The sequence below is a fragment of the Microcebus murinus genome, chromosome 19 (genome assembly GCF_040939455.1).
Source record: "Microcebus murinus isolate Inina chromosome 19, M.murinus_Inina_mat1.0, whole genome shotgun sequence".
Taxonomy (NCBI): domain Eukaryota; kingdom Metazoa; phylum Chordata; class Mammalia; order Primates; family Cheirogaleidae; genus Microcebus; species Microcebus murinus.
Genome location: NC_134122.1, coordinates 31,106,752 through 31,124,487, shown reverse-complemented (window position 1 = coordinate 31,124,487; position 17,736 = coordinate 31,106,752). Strand labels below are relative to the sequence as shown.

The window sequence follows — 17,736 nt, the reverse complement described above, 5'->3', positions numbered from 1 at the left end:
TTTGTTCATCTCTGCACACTTATGGAATTACTTTTTTTTTTTTTTTGAGACAGTCTTACTCTGTTGCCCAGACCAGAGTGACGTGGCATCAGCCTGGCTCACAGCAACCTCAAACTCCTGGGCTCACGCAATCCTACTGCCTTGGCCTCCCAGAGTGCTAGGATTACAGGCATGAGCCACCAAACCTGGCCTGGAAATACTTTTATAAGACAGACTCCCAGAAGTGAACTTGATGGGTCAAAGGGTTCCAACATTTTTGGTTTAATAGATTTTGCCAAAAATACATTTCCCTGGTAACTGTCAACCAACAGACTGGGGAAAAGGCCTGTTGCCCTTGCATGGCATTCCCGCCTCTTCCTGGCCTGGGATGAGGTTTTAAGGCTGCCCAGGAAGCAGCCAGAGTGCTGTAGACAGGGAGGGTTTCTGGGCAGATAACTCTGTGGATCGTGCAACATGCCACTGCCGCCTTCTTCCGCCCAGCCTAGCCCTGCACACCACCCACCTACCCCAGCTCCTCGGCAGGCTGCATTCCCCCAGGGCCTTGTAGGAGCGAATGGCTTTCCTCTCTTCTCTGCTGTTTAACCTTATTAGTCAAAAAGTACAGGGTTGGGAATTGCAGGCTTAGATTACTTACTCTGTGACCTCAAGTAAGTGACTTAACTTCTCTGAGCCTGTTCCCCCATCATTGACATGGAGTAATGAAAACCCCTGTTCATCCAGTCTCCTCCAGGGACAGGAGGGAAAAATGTGTCTGAAGGTGCTGTGGTTCCCGCAAGGGAGGCAGAACCCGGTGGTTTTGTCTGAACTTTGGGCAGGCTTTGGAGGGGATGAGACCCTGGCCACAGGGAGCACGTGGGCTGGCTGATGTGTGGGGGGGAAGGGGACAGAAGGAAAAGAAGAGGGAGGAAGATGAAGAAAGATTGAAGTGGACTGGGCCTGGACTGGGCCCCTGCATGTTTCCAAACAGAGATCCCAGGGGCCTTGCCTGGGTCTTCCAGGGCCATCTGGGGAAGCCCGGGGTGACCCACGGGCTTTCCGCCTCAGGAAGTCTTCCTGTCCTCTCTCAGTGCCCTTAGCATAAAAGATAGCCGTGGCCACAAGCTCGCACCCTGTCTGGGAGCTGCTTCTCTTTCTCTCTTGTGCCCTCCCTGCCCCACACCCAGCCCAGCCTAACCTGTTGCAGGAGCAAGCTCTGATGTGCAACAGCCCTGGGTTCAAATCTCAGCCCTGCCATCTGCCATCTGTGAGAACCTTGTGCCAGTGACCCAGTAAAATGGGGACCATAGTCCTTGTCCTGCCTGGCACACAGGGACATGAGGTAATGATCATGAAGTCACATTGGCATAGGACGTGTGGGTGTAAGCTGTCTTGTATATCAGTGCTTCTCTTTTTTCTTTTTTTTTTTTTGAGACAGAGTCTGGCTCTGTTGTCCAGACTAGAGTGCTGTGGCCTCAGCCTAGCTCACAGCAACCTCAAATTCCTAGAGTCAAGCAGTCCTTCTGCTTCAGTCTCCCTAATAGCTGGGACTACAGGCATGCATTACCATGCCCGGCTAATTTTTTCTATATATTTTTAGTTGTCCAGCTAATTTCTATTTTTTTAGTGGAGACGGGGTCTCAGGATCCTCCCGCCTCAGCCTCCTGGAGTGCTAGGATTAAAGGTGTGAGCCACCACAGCCCCCCCTCCCCCGCCTTATCAGTGCTTCTCAAACTATCTGGGTTGGCCGGGTGTGGTGGCTCACACCTATGATCCTAGCACTCTGGAAGGCCAAGGCAGGAGGATCACTTGAGCTCAGGAATTCGAGAACAGCCTGAGCAAGAGTGAGACCCTGTCTGTACTGAAAAGAAAAGAAAAGAAAAGAGAAGAGAAGAGAAGAGAAGAGAAGAGAAGAGAAGAGAAGAGAAGAGAAGAGAAGAAAAAACCCAGCTGAACGTTGTGATGCATACCTGTAATCTCAGCTACTTGGGAGGCTGAAGCAGAAGGATCGGTTAGAGCCCAGGAGTTGGAGGTTGCTGTGAGCTATGATGATGCCACTGTACTCTAGCCAGGGTGGCAGAGTGAGACTGTGTCTCAACAAAAATAAACAAGGAAACTGAGCACCCCTCCTCATAACTCCCAACCCCTTAATAAAAAAACTGAATGAAGGTCCCTTTTGCTTTTTTATTTTCAATCGGCCATGGACTAATATGTATGCAAAGTATAATAGAAAATGAATTACTAGAAAAATCAAAGTGAAGGAAATATACAAATTTTAAGCCCAGTTTTTTTTATTATTATATTCAACAGACAAAAAATTACTCTATTAGAGTGCTGTATTCCTAAACACTTGCAATTTATGTGTTTATCTTGTTGCAAACCAGTGATGGAATCCGCCGCCTGGCAGTGGTCCTTGGCCACACTCTGAGTAGCGCTGATATAGTTGCCTCTGTGCCCACTGGAGACATGCTTAGGGGCAGGGCTGGAGGTGGCTGCCTGTGCCCTGCCCCAAGGGAGCTGGGGCGCATGGCAGCTATATGGGCTGCTGGCACACTGCTGTCACCCCAGCCAGTTGAATGACTCACCACTCTGGTTCCTTCGTCCCTGCTTTTGCTCCAGCTGTCATCTCAGAACACCTTCTCCCTTCTCAGTGTGTCTAATTCCTACTTTGTCTTTTGAGGCCCACCTCAAGCACGCTTTCTTGTAGAGGGCCTTCCCTGTCCCCCATGCTGCAAGTCGGCCCCTGCTCCACTGAACTTCTGCAATCCTGGGCACTATTTCCACCCCTCTCTGAAGGCTGGTGGGCACACCTTGTTCTGCAGCCTGAGCTGTGTGGAAACAGAGCAGCCCTCACCCCTGGCTTAACAGGGGGCCCGATACCAGTAGGCAGTTAATGTGTGTGCTGGATGGGCAGGCAAGTGAGTATTTGAGTGAGTGGGGAGATGAATAGATGGACAGTTACGCAGATGTCTACATGGAAGGGTAGATGGACAGATTGGTAGGAAATAGAAGGATGGATGGATAGATGGAAGAATAGATGGATGGATGGACAGATGGATGGGAGGATGGATTGACAGATCATGAATGGACAGACAGGTAGATGAACAGACAAAAGGGTAGACAGATTGGCTATTAGGGGATGGAGGGATGAATAAGTAGATAACAAGATGGACAGATGGACAGATAAATGGATGGGTCGACAGATGGCTGGAGACTCTCTTGATCTCTACCGTGCTGTGCTTCTTCCTCTTCCTCTCCTCCTCCTCTCCCTCCTCCTGCACTCTCACAATCTCAGAGCACAAAGATCGGTGGTTCTCAGTAGGGACTAGAGGTAGTCTAACACAGGACTTTTTCTTTTGACTTGGTATTTTCATAATTTAAAAATGTGTGAGAAATATAACTGCCACTGGTAGTATCACTAAACATAAATATAAAAGCAGAAAGCCTATAAAAGTAAAGTGTGCTTCTTTCTTACAAAGGAAAGCGGTTTTTCCATTCCTAATATGTTGAGATCCATATTTTTTGATAGAACAATTGGGTGCTTCTGATACAGAAACTTCCTTGCTTTAATGTAGTCATAGTTATCAGTTTTTTCTTCATGGTTTGTCTACCCCATTTTACAGATGCAGAAACTGAGACCCACACAGGGAAGTGACTTCCCAACTTGCCATCAGTTAGAGACACAGCTAAGGGAGGGGGGCATGGGCAATATATGTAATCTTAACACATGTACCCCCATAATACGCTAAAATAAAAGAAAATAATAATTAAAAAAAAAAAAGCAACAGAGCTAAGACTCCTCTTTCTCACTCCTGTCCACCCCTCTGTCCTGTACTCACTCAGGGATCTGCCCCCTTGCCAAATCTTCCCCTGGGCCTGATTTCACCATCTCCTTCATCCCAGCAGCAAGATGCCCAATCCACCCCCTGGCCAAGGTGATCTTCAGCGAGGCTACCTGAGTATCCAGCCTGGTGATAGGAGCTGAGGAGCTGGTGAGAAGAGACAGAGGCCATGTTTGTAACTGTAGGGTGCTCAGGTTGTCTAGGACACTATCAGTCTCAGGCTGTCAGACTGAGTCACCAGGAGCAAGGGGTAGGCAAGCATGGGAACAGGGCTGGGCCCTGGACCTGCACTAAGACAGGAATATAGAGATGGTCATGGCCAAGGGAGATAATCCATTGAACACCTGTCACACCACCGGGCACCTCGTGAGGGTGTAAGGACCCAGGTCAATGAATTTCACAGAGAACACACCCATGTAACCTGAACCCAGATAAAGAAACAAAGTGTTAGCAGCACCCCAATAGCTTCCTTCTTTGTTCCTTCTAGTTGCCCCAAGGCTGAATGCAACACTGTCTCCTAACACCAGGATGAGCCTGTTTTGGAGCTTTATGTAGATGAAATTTTACGGCATATACACTTCCATGTTAGGATCCTTTTGCTCATCATATTATCACTGAGGTTCATCCATGTGGTTGCATTCAGTTGTAGAACATCCATTCTAATTGCTGTACTAATATTTGATAGTGTGATTATACTGGAATGCATTTATCCACCTGGTGATAGATTATTTAGGTTATTGCCAATATTGGGCTAATAAGAGCAGTGCTGCCATGCATAGTCTTGTTTTTTGGTGCATATATGCATATTTCTGCACATAGGGAATTTCCACATATTTCTGTGGCATTTCTGGGTCATAAAGTATGTGATACTTAGCTGTAGTAGACACTGCCAAATACTTTTCCAAAGTGCTTGATTATGCTGAGTTATGCTGGCACCAGCAGTGGCTGAGGTCCTGCTCATACCACACCCCCCTGAACAATGGCAGTTCTTTCAGTTTGAGAAGATAGATGTTTGTGGAACAGGTTTGCATCAGATTGCCCGCATTTGAATCCCAGTTCTCTTCTTACCATATCCCTCAGCAAAGCCTGTTTCCTTTTCTACAAAATGGGTTGAAAATCATGGGGCTGTTGTGAAGATTCCATGGACCTATTAGGTGGTAAGTGCTCCGTACACATTAACTATTTATCACTTATTCTCACTACAATCCTCTGGATCACTTCATCTCTTACAGCCTCAGTGTCCGCTTCTTAAATTGGTGATGAAAACACAAACATACCCACATAGTTGAGATATATAAAAGTGCCTATTTTTAATTGTGATATGATGTACACAAAATTTGCCATTTTTCAGTGGTGCTCAGTATAGTCATAGAGTTGAGCAACTATCACCACTATCTAATTCCAAAACCTTTTTATCACTCAAAAAAAAAAAAAAAAAAAAAAACTCCATATCCATAATCAGTCCCTCCTCATTCCCCACCCCCAACCCCTGGCAATTACTAATCAACTTGCTATCTCTATGAATATTAAAAATGCTGAATATTGGCTTTTCTATATCTTTTTAACTTCTGCAAAAGTGAAAATTAAATACCTAGCACTGAGAGGGGCATATCATATGCATTTATATGACCTTTTTCTATGTGTGTGTGGATGGATGGATAGAGTGTGCCTTGTAGATAGATGTACTATAAACTCATTCAATCACCAAGTACCCATTTGCACATTTGCACTTGAGAAGGACATGGGTGATACAGAGAAATAAGATGCGATTCTTGTTTTCAGGAAATTTGCCATCTAGTGGGAAAGAAAAGCACGTGCACTGCTCACTGTGAACGCTAAGCAGAATGAAATCAGAGTTTGTATTGGAACAAGGGTTGTGGGAACTCAGAGATATTAACCTGGAAAACTCATGGAAGATGTCAGAGGTGGCACTTAAAGATGGGTGAGCCAGACACTGTGACTTGCACCTGTAGTTCCAGCTACCAGGGAGGCTGACGCAGGAAGATCGCTTGAGTTCAGGAGTTTGAGGCTGCAGTGAGCTATCTATCATCACGCCTGGGCAACAGAGCAAGATCCTGTCTCTAAAAGAAAGAAAGAAAAAAAGATAGATGAGCTTTCCTGATGAGAAGGGGCAGTCTGGAAATCCTAAAGATCAAGACTGGGAGGCAAAGAGGGCCTGGCATCAGATGGGGACAGCCAGGTCTTCACACCCCAGTCAGGACCTTGTCCTGCACCTGTGTGGACTGTGAACAAGACTTGATTGTAGAGAGGCTATAAACTCTGGTTTATAGGTAATAGAGGCCAAATGAGAAAGGCAGGGACAGGGCGAGCAGGCCAACTTACCAAGGCTGTGCTGTGTGTGGGCACGGGCACCCTGAACTGGCTATGCCATGTCATCATGGGAGAGATCAGGATTTGTGGACATCCTTACATTTCTCATACTCTTTAGTGTTGTTTGGAATTACACAGGCTGGGCTTGTCTTTTCGGTGCTTATACCTCTAAAGGTATAAGCCCTGAGCAGAAATGAGATGCAGATGCCTGATGAGGGGAAACTGATGGTGTGGGGTGAGGGAAAGAATTCACTCATAATCCTCCCACCCTACTCAGACCTAGTTCCAGAGGAAAGTCTCTGGAACTGCAGGAGGCAATCGGAGATTTTCTCCTGGGGACAGGTGGCCGAGCGGAGAGCATGGTGAGGTGATCTGGGGGTGCTGATAGCAAAGACTTGGAACCAAGGCTGCACGACCCTAAAAAATCACTGCATTCAGTCTCCCCATTTTACAGATGGAGAGACAGATCCCCAGTAAGACACTACCCAGAGTTATTCATGGAGTTCGTAGCACAGCAAGGATCAATTCAGGTCCCCACCTGAGCCAGGGCCCCCAGAGCTAGGAGGCCCCAAGGGAGGTGGGGAGGAGCCTCTAATTCCCACCACACCCCCTACAGCAGCCCACCAGCCCCTCCTAGCATCATGCCCCTTCCTCCAAGCATTCCCCAGGTCCGTGGGTGCCCGCTGTGGGGTTCAGAGACTCTAGGGCACAGTCTTGCCTCAGGGCTCCGAAGAAGGGTAGGGGGAGGAAGACAGGGGGAGAAGTTTGTCAGTCTGTGCCAAGGATCTCAAAAGGGCCACTTGGAGATGGCGCTCTGAAGTGGGGCAGAGCCCCTCCAGAGGAGGTAGACTGAGATGAGCATTGGAATTCCCACCTCCACCCCTGCAGTCAGGCGGGGGTGGCACAGGGAGAATGCACTTTCTGCAGAGAGCATCAGGGAGGACTGGAGAATAGCTGGGGCTCCCAGGAATGTTAGGTGACTGGCAGGGACACAGGGTACCAAGCCAGGTGGGAGAAAGGGCCAGTCTGTGAGCAGCCTCCAGCAATCACTTCACTTGATTGCCAGTTGCTGGGAGCCCCGGGGCACTGCATTGTGACCCTGAGGACCGAGTAACCCTAGCACGGGCTGGAAGAAAGTGCTGCATGCAAACCTTTTCCAAGGCTGCAGCTTGCGCTGACCACCTCCCCTTTCCCCCCATGGTGACAACTAGGACACAACATCAGAAAGCCAAGGGAGGTTAATGTTTGCCTCCAGCCCTTCCCTGTCCCCACCCACCCCACACCCACTAGGGACAGCCCTGGAGGGAAGTCTGGGAATCTTCTAGACCAAGCTTTGCTGCTGTTCCTCTGAGATACTTGGGCATGTTTTTGCTCCCGTGTGCCTCTGAATCCCACCTTTAAGGATGGTTAAGGGATCCAGGGAGGTGACAGACGTGAATGCCTCAGCCTGGTTTCTACTTCAGAAGCTGGACCTTAGGGTCAGTGAGAGGGGTGTCCAGAGCTCCTGGGCAGATGCTTGCTTTGAGGGTTGTCCCGGGGAGGGTGGCACAGGCTCCACCTTGCCAGCCAGCCACCATTACCACCGCAACGGTCCCGCAGGGCTCCGCAGGATTCACACTCATGTAGCCCCGTGGGCCCGTCTGTGCAGCTGTAGTGACGATCACAGCGTCACTAGGGGTACCAACAACTCCCTGGAGGCCAAGCCCTTTAGGGGCATTGCCTCATGTCCACCACACAAGGTCTCTTCTCGAGAGGTGGGGGCTTCCGGCTGAGCCGTGCTGAGATCAAGGAGAGTAGGGACGCAGTAGTTAGGTGAGGGGACATGGTGATCTCGGGCCTCCCGGGAGGGCACCCCTGGAAGCACGAACCCCACCGGGCTTCAGGCACTGAGGCGCTCTCCGTTTCGGGTGTGATAGTCCACCCTTCTTGAGACCCCTTTTGGGGGAAGTAGGAACGATTGACTCCAAGTGGTCACAGCAGGAGGAAAGGCGGGAGGACCCATAGCGACAGACCCGCTGGAGCTCCAGGGCCTTGGGCTCACACCTGGAGCATTGATTATGCTAATGAAGTCCCGCCCCTCCGCCCTACCGAGGCCCCGCCCACCCGAGGGCCTATCGCGGCGGGGGGTGGGGCTATGTTAATAAGGCTGAGCGCCCGCGAGCTGCCCCGGCCTCGCGGCGGAGCCCAGGCTAGGCGGCGGCGGCGGCGATAGCCATGGCTGGGGCTCTGGCAGGGCTGGCCGCGGGCTTGCAGGTCCCGCGGGTCGTCCCCAGCCCGGACTCGGACTCGGACACAGACTCGGAGGACCCGAGTCTCCGGCGCAGCACAAGCGGGCTGCTCCGCTCGCAGGTCATCCACAGCGGTCACTTCATGGTGTCCTCGCCGCACAGCGACTCCCTGACCCGGCGGCGCGACCAGGAGGGGCCCGTAGGGCACTCCGACTTCGGGCCGCGCAGCATCGACCCCACACTCACTCGCCTCTTCGAGTGCTTGAGCCTGGCCTACAGGTGAGGGCGGCTCCGGGGCCGACGGCCTCGGCTCTCCGTGGCGGGACTGCGCGCTGGGGCTCCAAACACCCTCCGGGGCCCTCTGCTCCCGGGACTCCAGCCACACCCTGGACTCCTCCCGCCCCCAACCCCTGGCGTCCTCTGACCCCGGCGCAGCCCACTGGCCCTCGACGAACCTGCAAACCTTCTGATTCCCGTTCCTCACCACCGTCGCTTCATCCCCGGGCGACCGCCCAGCCCGCCACCTCGACCTCCCTAGGACCACATCGGGCCCCTCGCTCTGGTCCCTGCTCCTCTGCCCACCCGCCAAATGCCAGGCGTCCCTCGCGTTCCCAGGCCCCTAGGCCATGCCCGTCCATCCCCACTCTCCACCGACCCCGGGACCACTCCTCCTGACCGCCTGCAGCCCTGGGTTCTCTCCCCAGCAGCCCGGCCCAGACGCACCCTACTTCTGCACCCTGCAATATTCCCCGCGCCTTTGGTTGTCCCATTCCACCTCCTCCCAAGTGCTGGGACGCGAATAGGTCAAGGGTGGTGGGAGGAGGGTGTCCCGGGCTGGCAGGAGCGGCGCAGCTCGCCGGGGTTCGGGCCACGGCCCGGCAGGGGGTGCTGCTGGCCGCGGGGCGGGTGCGCGGAGGCCGGGGCTCCCCCGCCAGGGTCGCCGAGCGAGGCTGAGCGCCCGACGCAGCCTGGGACCCCAGGTTAGCGCGTCGCGGAGAGCACGGGCCGCGCCCGGCTTCCGCTCCCCGCCCGCGTCCCAGGGTAAGGCGCCAACCCGGGTCCTGGCCCCGTGCCCTGGAGCAAAGTTCCCCGGAGCGGAGGGGCCAGGATAAATTATCAACCGAAAACCGTAGGGGAGAAAGGGGGATCGGCCGGCCTTGATCTTTTCTCTGTGTAAATATTCCTCTTCTTCCGCAGCGCCTCCTCCACCTCTGAGAACCGCTTGATAGAGACTGGCACCTGCCGCCTGAAGGCGAGCGGGAGCTGGGGTGGGGATTGCGCGGGAGTGTAGCTACCCCCAACCGCGGCCGCCGAGCTGCGACCCCATTGGCTGGAGGCAGAGTAACCTTGGCCCACATGCTCTGGCCCTGAGCCCAGGTCATGTTGCAACCTGATCGTCCAGGGCTCCGGACCGATGTGGAAAGTTCAAATTCCCGTCCCTTCTCCCCTCCCCCCTGGACGTCACGAGACTGCCTGGGACAGGGCATCTAAGGTCCCATACACAGGATGCGGGCACCCCTCCTCCTAAGGGTCTCCCATGTCCCACCCACTCCCGGCTTTGGCTTCCTGCTTTATGCTACACGCCGCTCTACTTGGGCTGGCTAATTCCACCCCAGACCATGGGTGACCCAAAGGCGAGGTTCTGGGGAGGTGGCAAGGTAGGGGACAGATCACACCCCAAGGACTGCTCCCCTGAGAGGCTGACTTGAGGCTAATGTAACCCCAGTCAGGGACCGCTGGAGTGGAAAGGGCTGTGTTTTTTCCCCCCAAACACCCGGAATATTAAATCTCTGGCCAGGGTGTCAGCCTAAGCACCGCTCTGGGGATGGTGTGGGGGGAGTGTCAATACCAGCGGCCCGGGGCTTCCCCATTTGGCAGGGGAAAAACCCGAGGCTCAGACTGGGAAAGTGTTCTAGCCCTGGAAGACTCCTAATTATAGGGGTTCTCTGGAAGGGAGAGGATTTTGGAACTGAGTGTCCCAGGGGAGTGACTGGATAGAAGGGGAACAGCACGTGAAAGGTCCAGAAGGTGGTGGGAGGACCAGGCCAGCCTGACCCAGAGGACAGGGTGCAGAGGCCTGGCGCTCTCACCCTCCGCAGGGCAGTGCGGGCAGAGGGGGGACTTTTCTAAGAGGACATGTTCCACAGATTGTGGGTGGAAGCCCTGGAGGGCAGGTTCTGGAGGCTTTAACAAAGCACTTATTCGTGGTCAGAGCTGGCTAGAAAGAGTGGCCTCAGGGATGTGAGGGTGTAAGTGGCACCTGTTAGGGGTGCTCTAAAGGGAATTCCTGCAAGGCGGGGAGGGGGGTGGGGAGCTGAATTAGGGATTCTAAGGTTTTCCCCACCCCATCCCCAAGCATCTCAGATTCTCCTATTGGTCATAATAAGTTTTTGAACCCTGGCCCTAGGCTTTTGGCTCCAGGCTGTGCCCCTCCCCTCACAACCCCAAATCCCTTCCTCCTGGGCTTGGATATTGTCACCTTCTTATCTCCCCCAGACCTGCCTGGCCCCTACTGTCATAAGTCAGGAAGGAAATGGGAGAAAGAAGGCAGGCAGCTGGAGGTGGGACACCAGGTGGTCAGAATGGCCTGGGAGGTTGCTGGGATACAGGCAGGGGTGACAAACTCAGGAGTCTCCCTCACTCCTCACCCAAAAGAAGCTGGCCCAGGAGGTGTCACAATTTCTCCCACCCCCACCCCATGTCTCCCTGCTAAACAGATGGTGTTTATCTAACCACAGGAGGGAAGGGGCCAGCCAGTGGGCCAGGGCGCTGGGCTGTGTACCCTATTTGGGTAATGAGGCCTGTTGTCCCCTGGGTGGCAGTTCCCCACCCCCACCCCAAAGCAAACAGAGGAACCTGGAGACCAGAGAGGAGAGGGGGCCCAGTGGCTGATGTACCCAAGGGGCTGCAAGGAGAGGGGCTGAGGAGTCAGACAGCCACCCACCTCTCACCCCCAGGATAAGGGAGGGACCCCGGGAGTGAGCAGGCCTGGCTTTCTAAAATACTAAGTCTTGGGGCCTCAGCCTTCCCACCTCAACAAGGGGCAGAGAGGGTGGGCCAGAGGGGACTTGTACACAATCCTGGCTTGTGGTTAGTGAGGAAGGAAGGAAGAAGAGACTGGCAGAGGCCTAAGACCCTGCATGTCTTGGCCTCCTGGGTCAGCTTCCTGGAGGTGGCAGACTTGTCCTGTGCCTAGCAGGACCCTGTATAGAGCCCCTGCATCCCATGGATTTGATGGACCGCTAGGGTTAGGGTAGGGTGCTCGCTTCCCAATGCCCGCCACTCCCCATCCTAGCTGCCTGCCTTTGGGCCCTGACTGCTCACTGTCTTCGGCATGTCCCTACGAAGGGCACATCTTCCAGCTCAGTCCGGATCACCATCCGGGGATTCTGGACGGGGCAGACACCAACAGGGCTCTGAGGCCATGACCAGTCAAGAGACTCCCTCTCCACCCAGGCAGACCCTCCCCAACCATCCCTTCTGTCTCTCCTGAGCCTAAGGGGGCCTGGGTTCGTCCCTGCCATGTGACCCTGGGCATGTCTCTTTCCCTTCCTGACCCTGGGGAAGGTCATTTCTTACTCTCCTTAAGTAAGGAATGGATGTGAGAACTCTCCCCGGCCAGCCCACAGGACACGCCTGTGAGGCCACTGGACATTGTTGTTCCCGGGACAGAGCTGATAAACAGGTTTGAGTCTTCCTTCAGTTCTGGTGGTAGATTAACAAGCAGGTCTCTACAGAGAACACAAGGCGCTACCCCCCCCTCCCCGTGGGGGTCTGGGAGGCTATTTTAAAGATCTGACTCTCAGGGTAGGAATTTTAGGCAGGTTAGATTAAGGGGCCAGATTTGAGGGGTCCCTCAAATTCCAACCATAGCTGAACACCTAGTGCATGAGAAGAATGTGGAGCACCCCCCTCTAGCATCTTCCACTTTCTCCACCCCTGTCCTGACCTAGCCCTCTCCCCCTGACAGTGGCAAGCTGGTCTCACCCAAGTGGAAGAATTTCAAAGGCCTCAAGCTGCTCTGCAGAGACAAGATCCGCCTCAACAACGCCATCTGGAGGGCCTGGTATATCCAGTGTGAGTGGGCACCACTCCCCAGCCAGGAGGGGCCTCCCCCCGGCCAGAGGGCCCCAGAAGGGGGCTGCCCAGGAAAACCCCCGGGACCCTCAGGGCCAGCACCAGCAGAGTGCTGCCAGCCTTCTGGGGAGACCAGACCCCTGCACCAGGACCCCTGAACAGCTTCTGATCCCCAGAGGGTCTTGGGGAAAGCAGAGGTCACCCCTCAGAAGCACTAAGGTAGGCTGAGATTTGGGGGACAGTTCAAAGCCCATTCTTCATCCCATTTGTGTAGCCAGATGCCTCGAATGCCAGGGTAGACGGGGGCATGAGACACTCTCTGGGCCAGCTGCATCACTCTGTAAACGGGGAGACTGAGGATCCTACGTGAGTCTCCACCAGCCTTTCAACGAAGTCCACCCTGAACACCCAGCAGGCGCCCACCGTGGAGAACTGAGCAGAGGGGGCCCAGGGAGGACGTGTGGTATAGTGGAAGGGACTCCAGATTTACAGTCACTCAGAGCTGGTTTCCCACCCTGCCTCTGCCCTTCATGGCTGTGTGACTACAGGCTAGTTCTCTAACCTCTCTGAACCTTATCCATAAAACGAGGCCAATAGTCCTACTTTTCATGGTTGGTATGGGGACAAACAGGTGTGAAAGGGCCTGGCACTAAATTGGTATTCAATAAATGATGTACCCTGGAGGAGGTCACATTCAGGGACACCCCTGTGCCCCCACCCCTCGTGGCAGGGAAGTAGAGGCTGGAAGACTTGGATCAGTCAGCCCTTTGTTGGGACCTTGTCCAGCTCAGTTAGGTCCTGCTACAGGAACTAAGGCTGCCCTGGGCCAGGCATAGTGACTTGTGCCTGTAATCCCAGCACTTTGGGAGGCCAAGGCGAGAGGATTGCTTTAGGCCAGGAGTTCAAGACCAGCCTAGCCAGCATAACAAGACTCCATCTCTACAAAATATAAAAACAATTAGCCAGGCGTGGTAGTGCATGCCTATAGTCCCAGCTGCTTGGGAGGCTGAAGCAGGAGATTCGCCTGAGCCCAGGAGTTGGAGGCAGCAGTGAGCTATGATTGCACCACTGCACTGGGTGACAGAGCAAGACCCTGTCTCAAAAATAGGGACGGAAAAAAAAAAAAAAAGCTGTGCTGAGCTGGGAACACACAGCCTAGGAGGGACCATATGCAGTAGTCTCTGTACTGGCCCCGCTGGCTTCTGTCCAAGTAAACAGGGAGTGTTTTCTGGTTTCCATTCATCTATGTGCCAGGTGCTTTCATAAAGCATCTTATTTAAGGCTCCCAGCAGCCCTGGGAGATAAGTATTATTGCCCCCATTTTATGGATTAGCAACTGAGGTTCAGAAGGCAAGTGGCATATTCAGGTTCACAGAGCATAAAAGGGAGCAGCAGAGCTGGGGCTGGCTAGAGTCTGGGGCTGTCTCACTGTGGTGCTCCTTCCCTGCTCCCAGCTGTCTGGCTTCCCGTCCTCTCTTGACAACACGCAGGTCAGCCGGGGCAGTGGCTGAGCTTTTCAGGGAAGTGGAAGGTACATGTTTTTTGATGCCTTCTCTGGGTCTCTGCCATTTTTTTTTTTTCTTCTGACAAACATGCCATTCAGAATATGCTGTTTCTGAGAACTTGCGTGACAGGCCCTGGTCAAAAACTAGGAAGCTGATACGCCTGGGGGAGTCGATGTCTCCCCCACCCCAGGATTTCACACTTCCACCTTCCTCCCAAAGCTAGGTGGGACCCTTCTACTTCCAAACCCTTCACTCTGCAGAAGAAATTTCTGATAATAGCTGAAGCTTGATGTCCCTTGGGGTCCGCACCCAGGCACACTGGACTCAGCTATTGCACAAGTTGCTGGAAGGACCCCAGGTTCTGACTCAGACAGAGCTGGGTTTGAGGCCAGCCCTGGCACTCCCCAGTTGTGTGGCCTTGGGAAAGTCTCTAGCCTCCCCGAGCCAAAGCTTGCCCATCTGTAAAATGGGAATAATGACAGGTCCTATTTCTGAGGCTTGCTATGAGCTTTCAGTGACATCACCCAGGTCTTAGCACAGAGCCTGGTGCACAGAGGGACCCCCTGAAAGTGAGCAGCTGGATGGATTATTATTTTGATAGTAGCAGCCGCACGTGGCTGGCATATAACAAATGTCAGGACCTCTCCTTCCTAAACACCAAAGGTTTGAGGTGGGCTTGGGGGGGGGGGGCTGCTTGGCTCATCCCCCTGGAAAAGTGTCTCGCCTTAGGCACAACCAAGAAGGGCCCTGCCATCCCTCTGCAGGTTCCTGGTCTCTGAGACCCACTTCTCTCTGTCCCACACTCCAGAATCTCCTTGGTTTCCTCTGAGCTCCCAGGGTACTTTGCACCTCTCCTGGACAAGAAGGACTTTCCACTTTGCATTATCTCTGTTGTTTGTTTGCTGTCCTTATCTCTCCGCGAAGCTGTAGGCACCCTGATTCATCCATGTATTCCCTGTCCAGAGGGTTGGACGCTGAGCTGAATGAACAGACCAACTTATCAGTGTTAAACAAAGCCTACCCTAGGAAGCCGCATTGTCACAGCCCTTCTGTCCAGAGCACTGGGCTGGGGAGAGGAAAGCTGGGCCACTCAGCCCTGGCTCTCTGGGGGCCCTGGACAAACTTCATTTTTCCCGGTACCCATTCTATCACCTGAGAAGCCAGGGGCAGATACTCTTTGAGACCCTCCTTACATAGGCCCCTGGGAGTCTACACAGCCATGGGCCTGTCCCCTTGTGTGCTATCCAGGCCAGGCTCAGTGAGCAGGACAAAACCCCTCCTGTCTGTCTGGGCGAATGTTCTTTAGGACGGAACTTTGTAAGTGATGCTGAAAGTCCCAATAAATTTCATGCCCAGGTGGTCCCCCTCCTCTGTGTCCTCATTTGCCCCGGAGGAAGTTGACTGAGGCCAGTGATTGCCTGCTTTGTCAGGCGCCCAGGAGGAATCTTAGGGTTGCCTCTTACAGAGGCCTGCTATGTGCCAAGACCGGAGCCAGCACAGCTCCCGCTTCACGTCCCGTGGGGAGGCAAGCACGCAGAGATGACCAGAGAGGGCAGAGGAGGGAGGTGCATGGGTCCCATAGCGTTTTGGGGGCAGGAAGGCTGCCTGGAGGTGGAGCCATCCCGAAGGGTGGGGAGAGGAGGGAAGGGCAAGGGAATAAGACCAGAAGGTGGGCTGTCTAGCTTCAAGGTGGGCCACAAGGACGTGGGAGAAGCAAGTGGTGGCTAAGTCATGGAGGGGGTTGGAGGCCAAGCTAAAGAGTGTGAACTTTATCCTGGAGGTTGTAGGGAGCCATGGAGGGTTTCAGGCCTGAACTGCACTTTGTGAAGAATTGACCTGACTGCAGCAGGAAGATAGACTAGGGAGCATGAAGCTGGAGTCAGGGAGGTCCCTGTGAGAAATGCCACCAGACTAGGGGGAGACACAGTGAGAGAGAGGCTGGAGGGGAGGGAGTGGTGGAAGAGACGTCACAGATCCTATAGAATTGAGACCAGGAATGCCAGTGGGGCTTTTGTGGTAGGTTTTGGGACATCCTAGTGGAGGATCCCCAGGCAGCTGGTTATGGGATTGAGCTGGAAGGAGCAGGGTGAGAGAGGCCGTGGGTGGGCATTGCAAAAGAATCAGTGCAAAGGAGTCAGTGAAAAGCGGTGAGGGAGGTCGGGCGAGGTGGCTCATGCCTGTAATCCTAGCACTCTGGGAGGCTGAGGTGAGTGGATTGCTCGAGGTCAGGAGTTCGAAACCAGCCTGAGCAAGAGCGAGATCCCGTCTCTACTATAAATAGAAAGAAATTAATTGGCCAACTAATATTTGTAGAAAAAATGAGCCAGGCATGGTGGCACATGCCTGTAGTCCCAGCTACTCGGGAGGCTGAGGCAGAAGGATCGCTTGAGCCCAGGAGTTTGAGGTTGCTGTGAGCTAGGCTGACGCCACGGCACTCACTCTAGCCTGAGCAACAAAGTGAGACCCTATCTCAAAAAAAAAAAAAAAAATTACCTGGGCATGGTGGTGTGTGCCTTTAGTCCCAGCTACTTGGGAGGCTGAGGCAGTAGGATTGCTTGAGCCCAGGAGATTGAGGTTGCTGTGAGCTAGACTGACACCAGGGCACTCACTGTAGCCTGGGCAACAAAGGGAGACTGTGTCTCAAAAAATAAATAAATAAAAGCGGTGAGGGAGGCAGGAGAGCAGGGAATGTTCCTGGGGCTTGGGGAGGAGAGTGGGGAAGAGGCCAGGGAGCCTGGGACAGGGCTCACAGTTCAGGAGCCAGGTCAGTGGAGCGGGCAAGGGGGCAGACACTGAGTCTCAGAAGGTGAAGATGAGATGGGAGGGGTGGCAGCAGAGGTGGCAAGTGACAACTATTCCAAAATGGGTGCTGGAGGGAGGGAAGGGGTGCCAAGGGGTAGGAGGTTAGCTTGTTGGTAGCTAACCCAATGAGGGGGAAGGAAAGGCTTGGGAGATAAAGAAGAGCCTGGAATGTGTTTGTGGGCCAAAGGGAAGGGACCTGGGGAGTGGCCAGGACTGGAGACTAGAGGAGAGTGGAGGGCGTGGCAGAAGGCTCAGGTAGGTAGCCGGAGGTAGACCAGGGGTAGTTTTCTGAGATGAGAGTGGGTAGTGCCAAGGAGCCTGCGCCAGAGGACCCAGGGCTCTAGACCCTGGCCTGCCAGTCTGAACAGGATCTCCTTGGAGGACCTCACTGCCTGTGGCCTCACAACCCATTCAGCAAGTGCTGCCTGCCCACCTACCAGGCCCCCATGGGGAGGGGCAGAGGAGGTGTGGGTTCTTTCGCAGTGCCACATAGAAAATCTCGGAGGGCTAGAGCAGGCAGGAAGGCTTCCTGGAGGAGGCAGCAGATGATGCTTAATCTGAACGTCCAAGACCAGGCAGGATTTCATAACGTGTCACCTGGGCACCCCTGACCTGGCCCGCTTCTCGCAGATGTGGAGCGGAGGAAGAGCCCCGTGTGTGGCTTCGTGACCCCCCTGCAGGGGCCGGAGGCTGACGTGCACAGGAAACCGGAGGTAGCTGCGGCCCTGGCCCGCCCGCCCAGCCCGGCCTCTCCCTCCTGTCCCTCCCTCGCTGGGCTGGGGGGCCGGCCCAGGCGGACTGGGTGAGGGTGGAAAATGGGGGTGCCGGGGCTGCCCTTCCCACTGAGCCCCCTCCCTCGACCCTTCCCAGGCCGTCGTCCTGGAGGGGAACTACTGGAAGCGGCGCATCGAGGTGGTGATGCGCGAGTACCACAAGTGGCGCATCTACTACAAGAAGCGGGTCCGTGGGGTCCAG

The 17,736-nt window shown here is 54.2% G+C and overlaps 1 protein-coding gene across 6 annotated transcripts in view; it reads left to right on the top strand.

Annotated features, from left to right (window-relative positions):
• Positions 1–17,736, top strand: part of MLXIPL (MLX interacting protein like) — a 33,739-nt gene that overhangs the window by 6,281 nt on the left and 9,722 nt on the right. For 4 of the 6 annotated variants that reach the window (XM_012742251.3, XM_012742252.3, XM_012742249.3 and 1 more), the window contains exons 1-4: positions 8,311–8,656; positions 12,348–12,454; positions 17,392–17,474; positions 17,632–17,721. In XM_012742251.3, coding sequence (XP_012597705.2) covers positions 8,364–8,656; positions 12,348–12,454; positions 17,392–17,474; positions 17,632–17,721 — 573 coding nt within the window. In that variant the 5' untranslated portion in view covers positions 8,311–8,363. Of the gene's footprint in view, positions 1–8,310; positions 8,657–12,347; positions 12,674–17,391; positions 17,475–17,631; positions 17,722–17,736 lie in introns of those variants that run through there. The other 2 variants (XM_075995374.1, XM_020281510.2) reach the window with 2 other exon arrangements.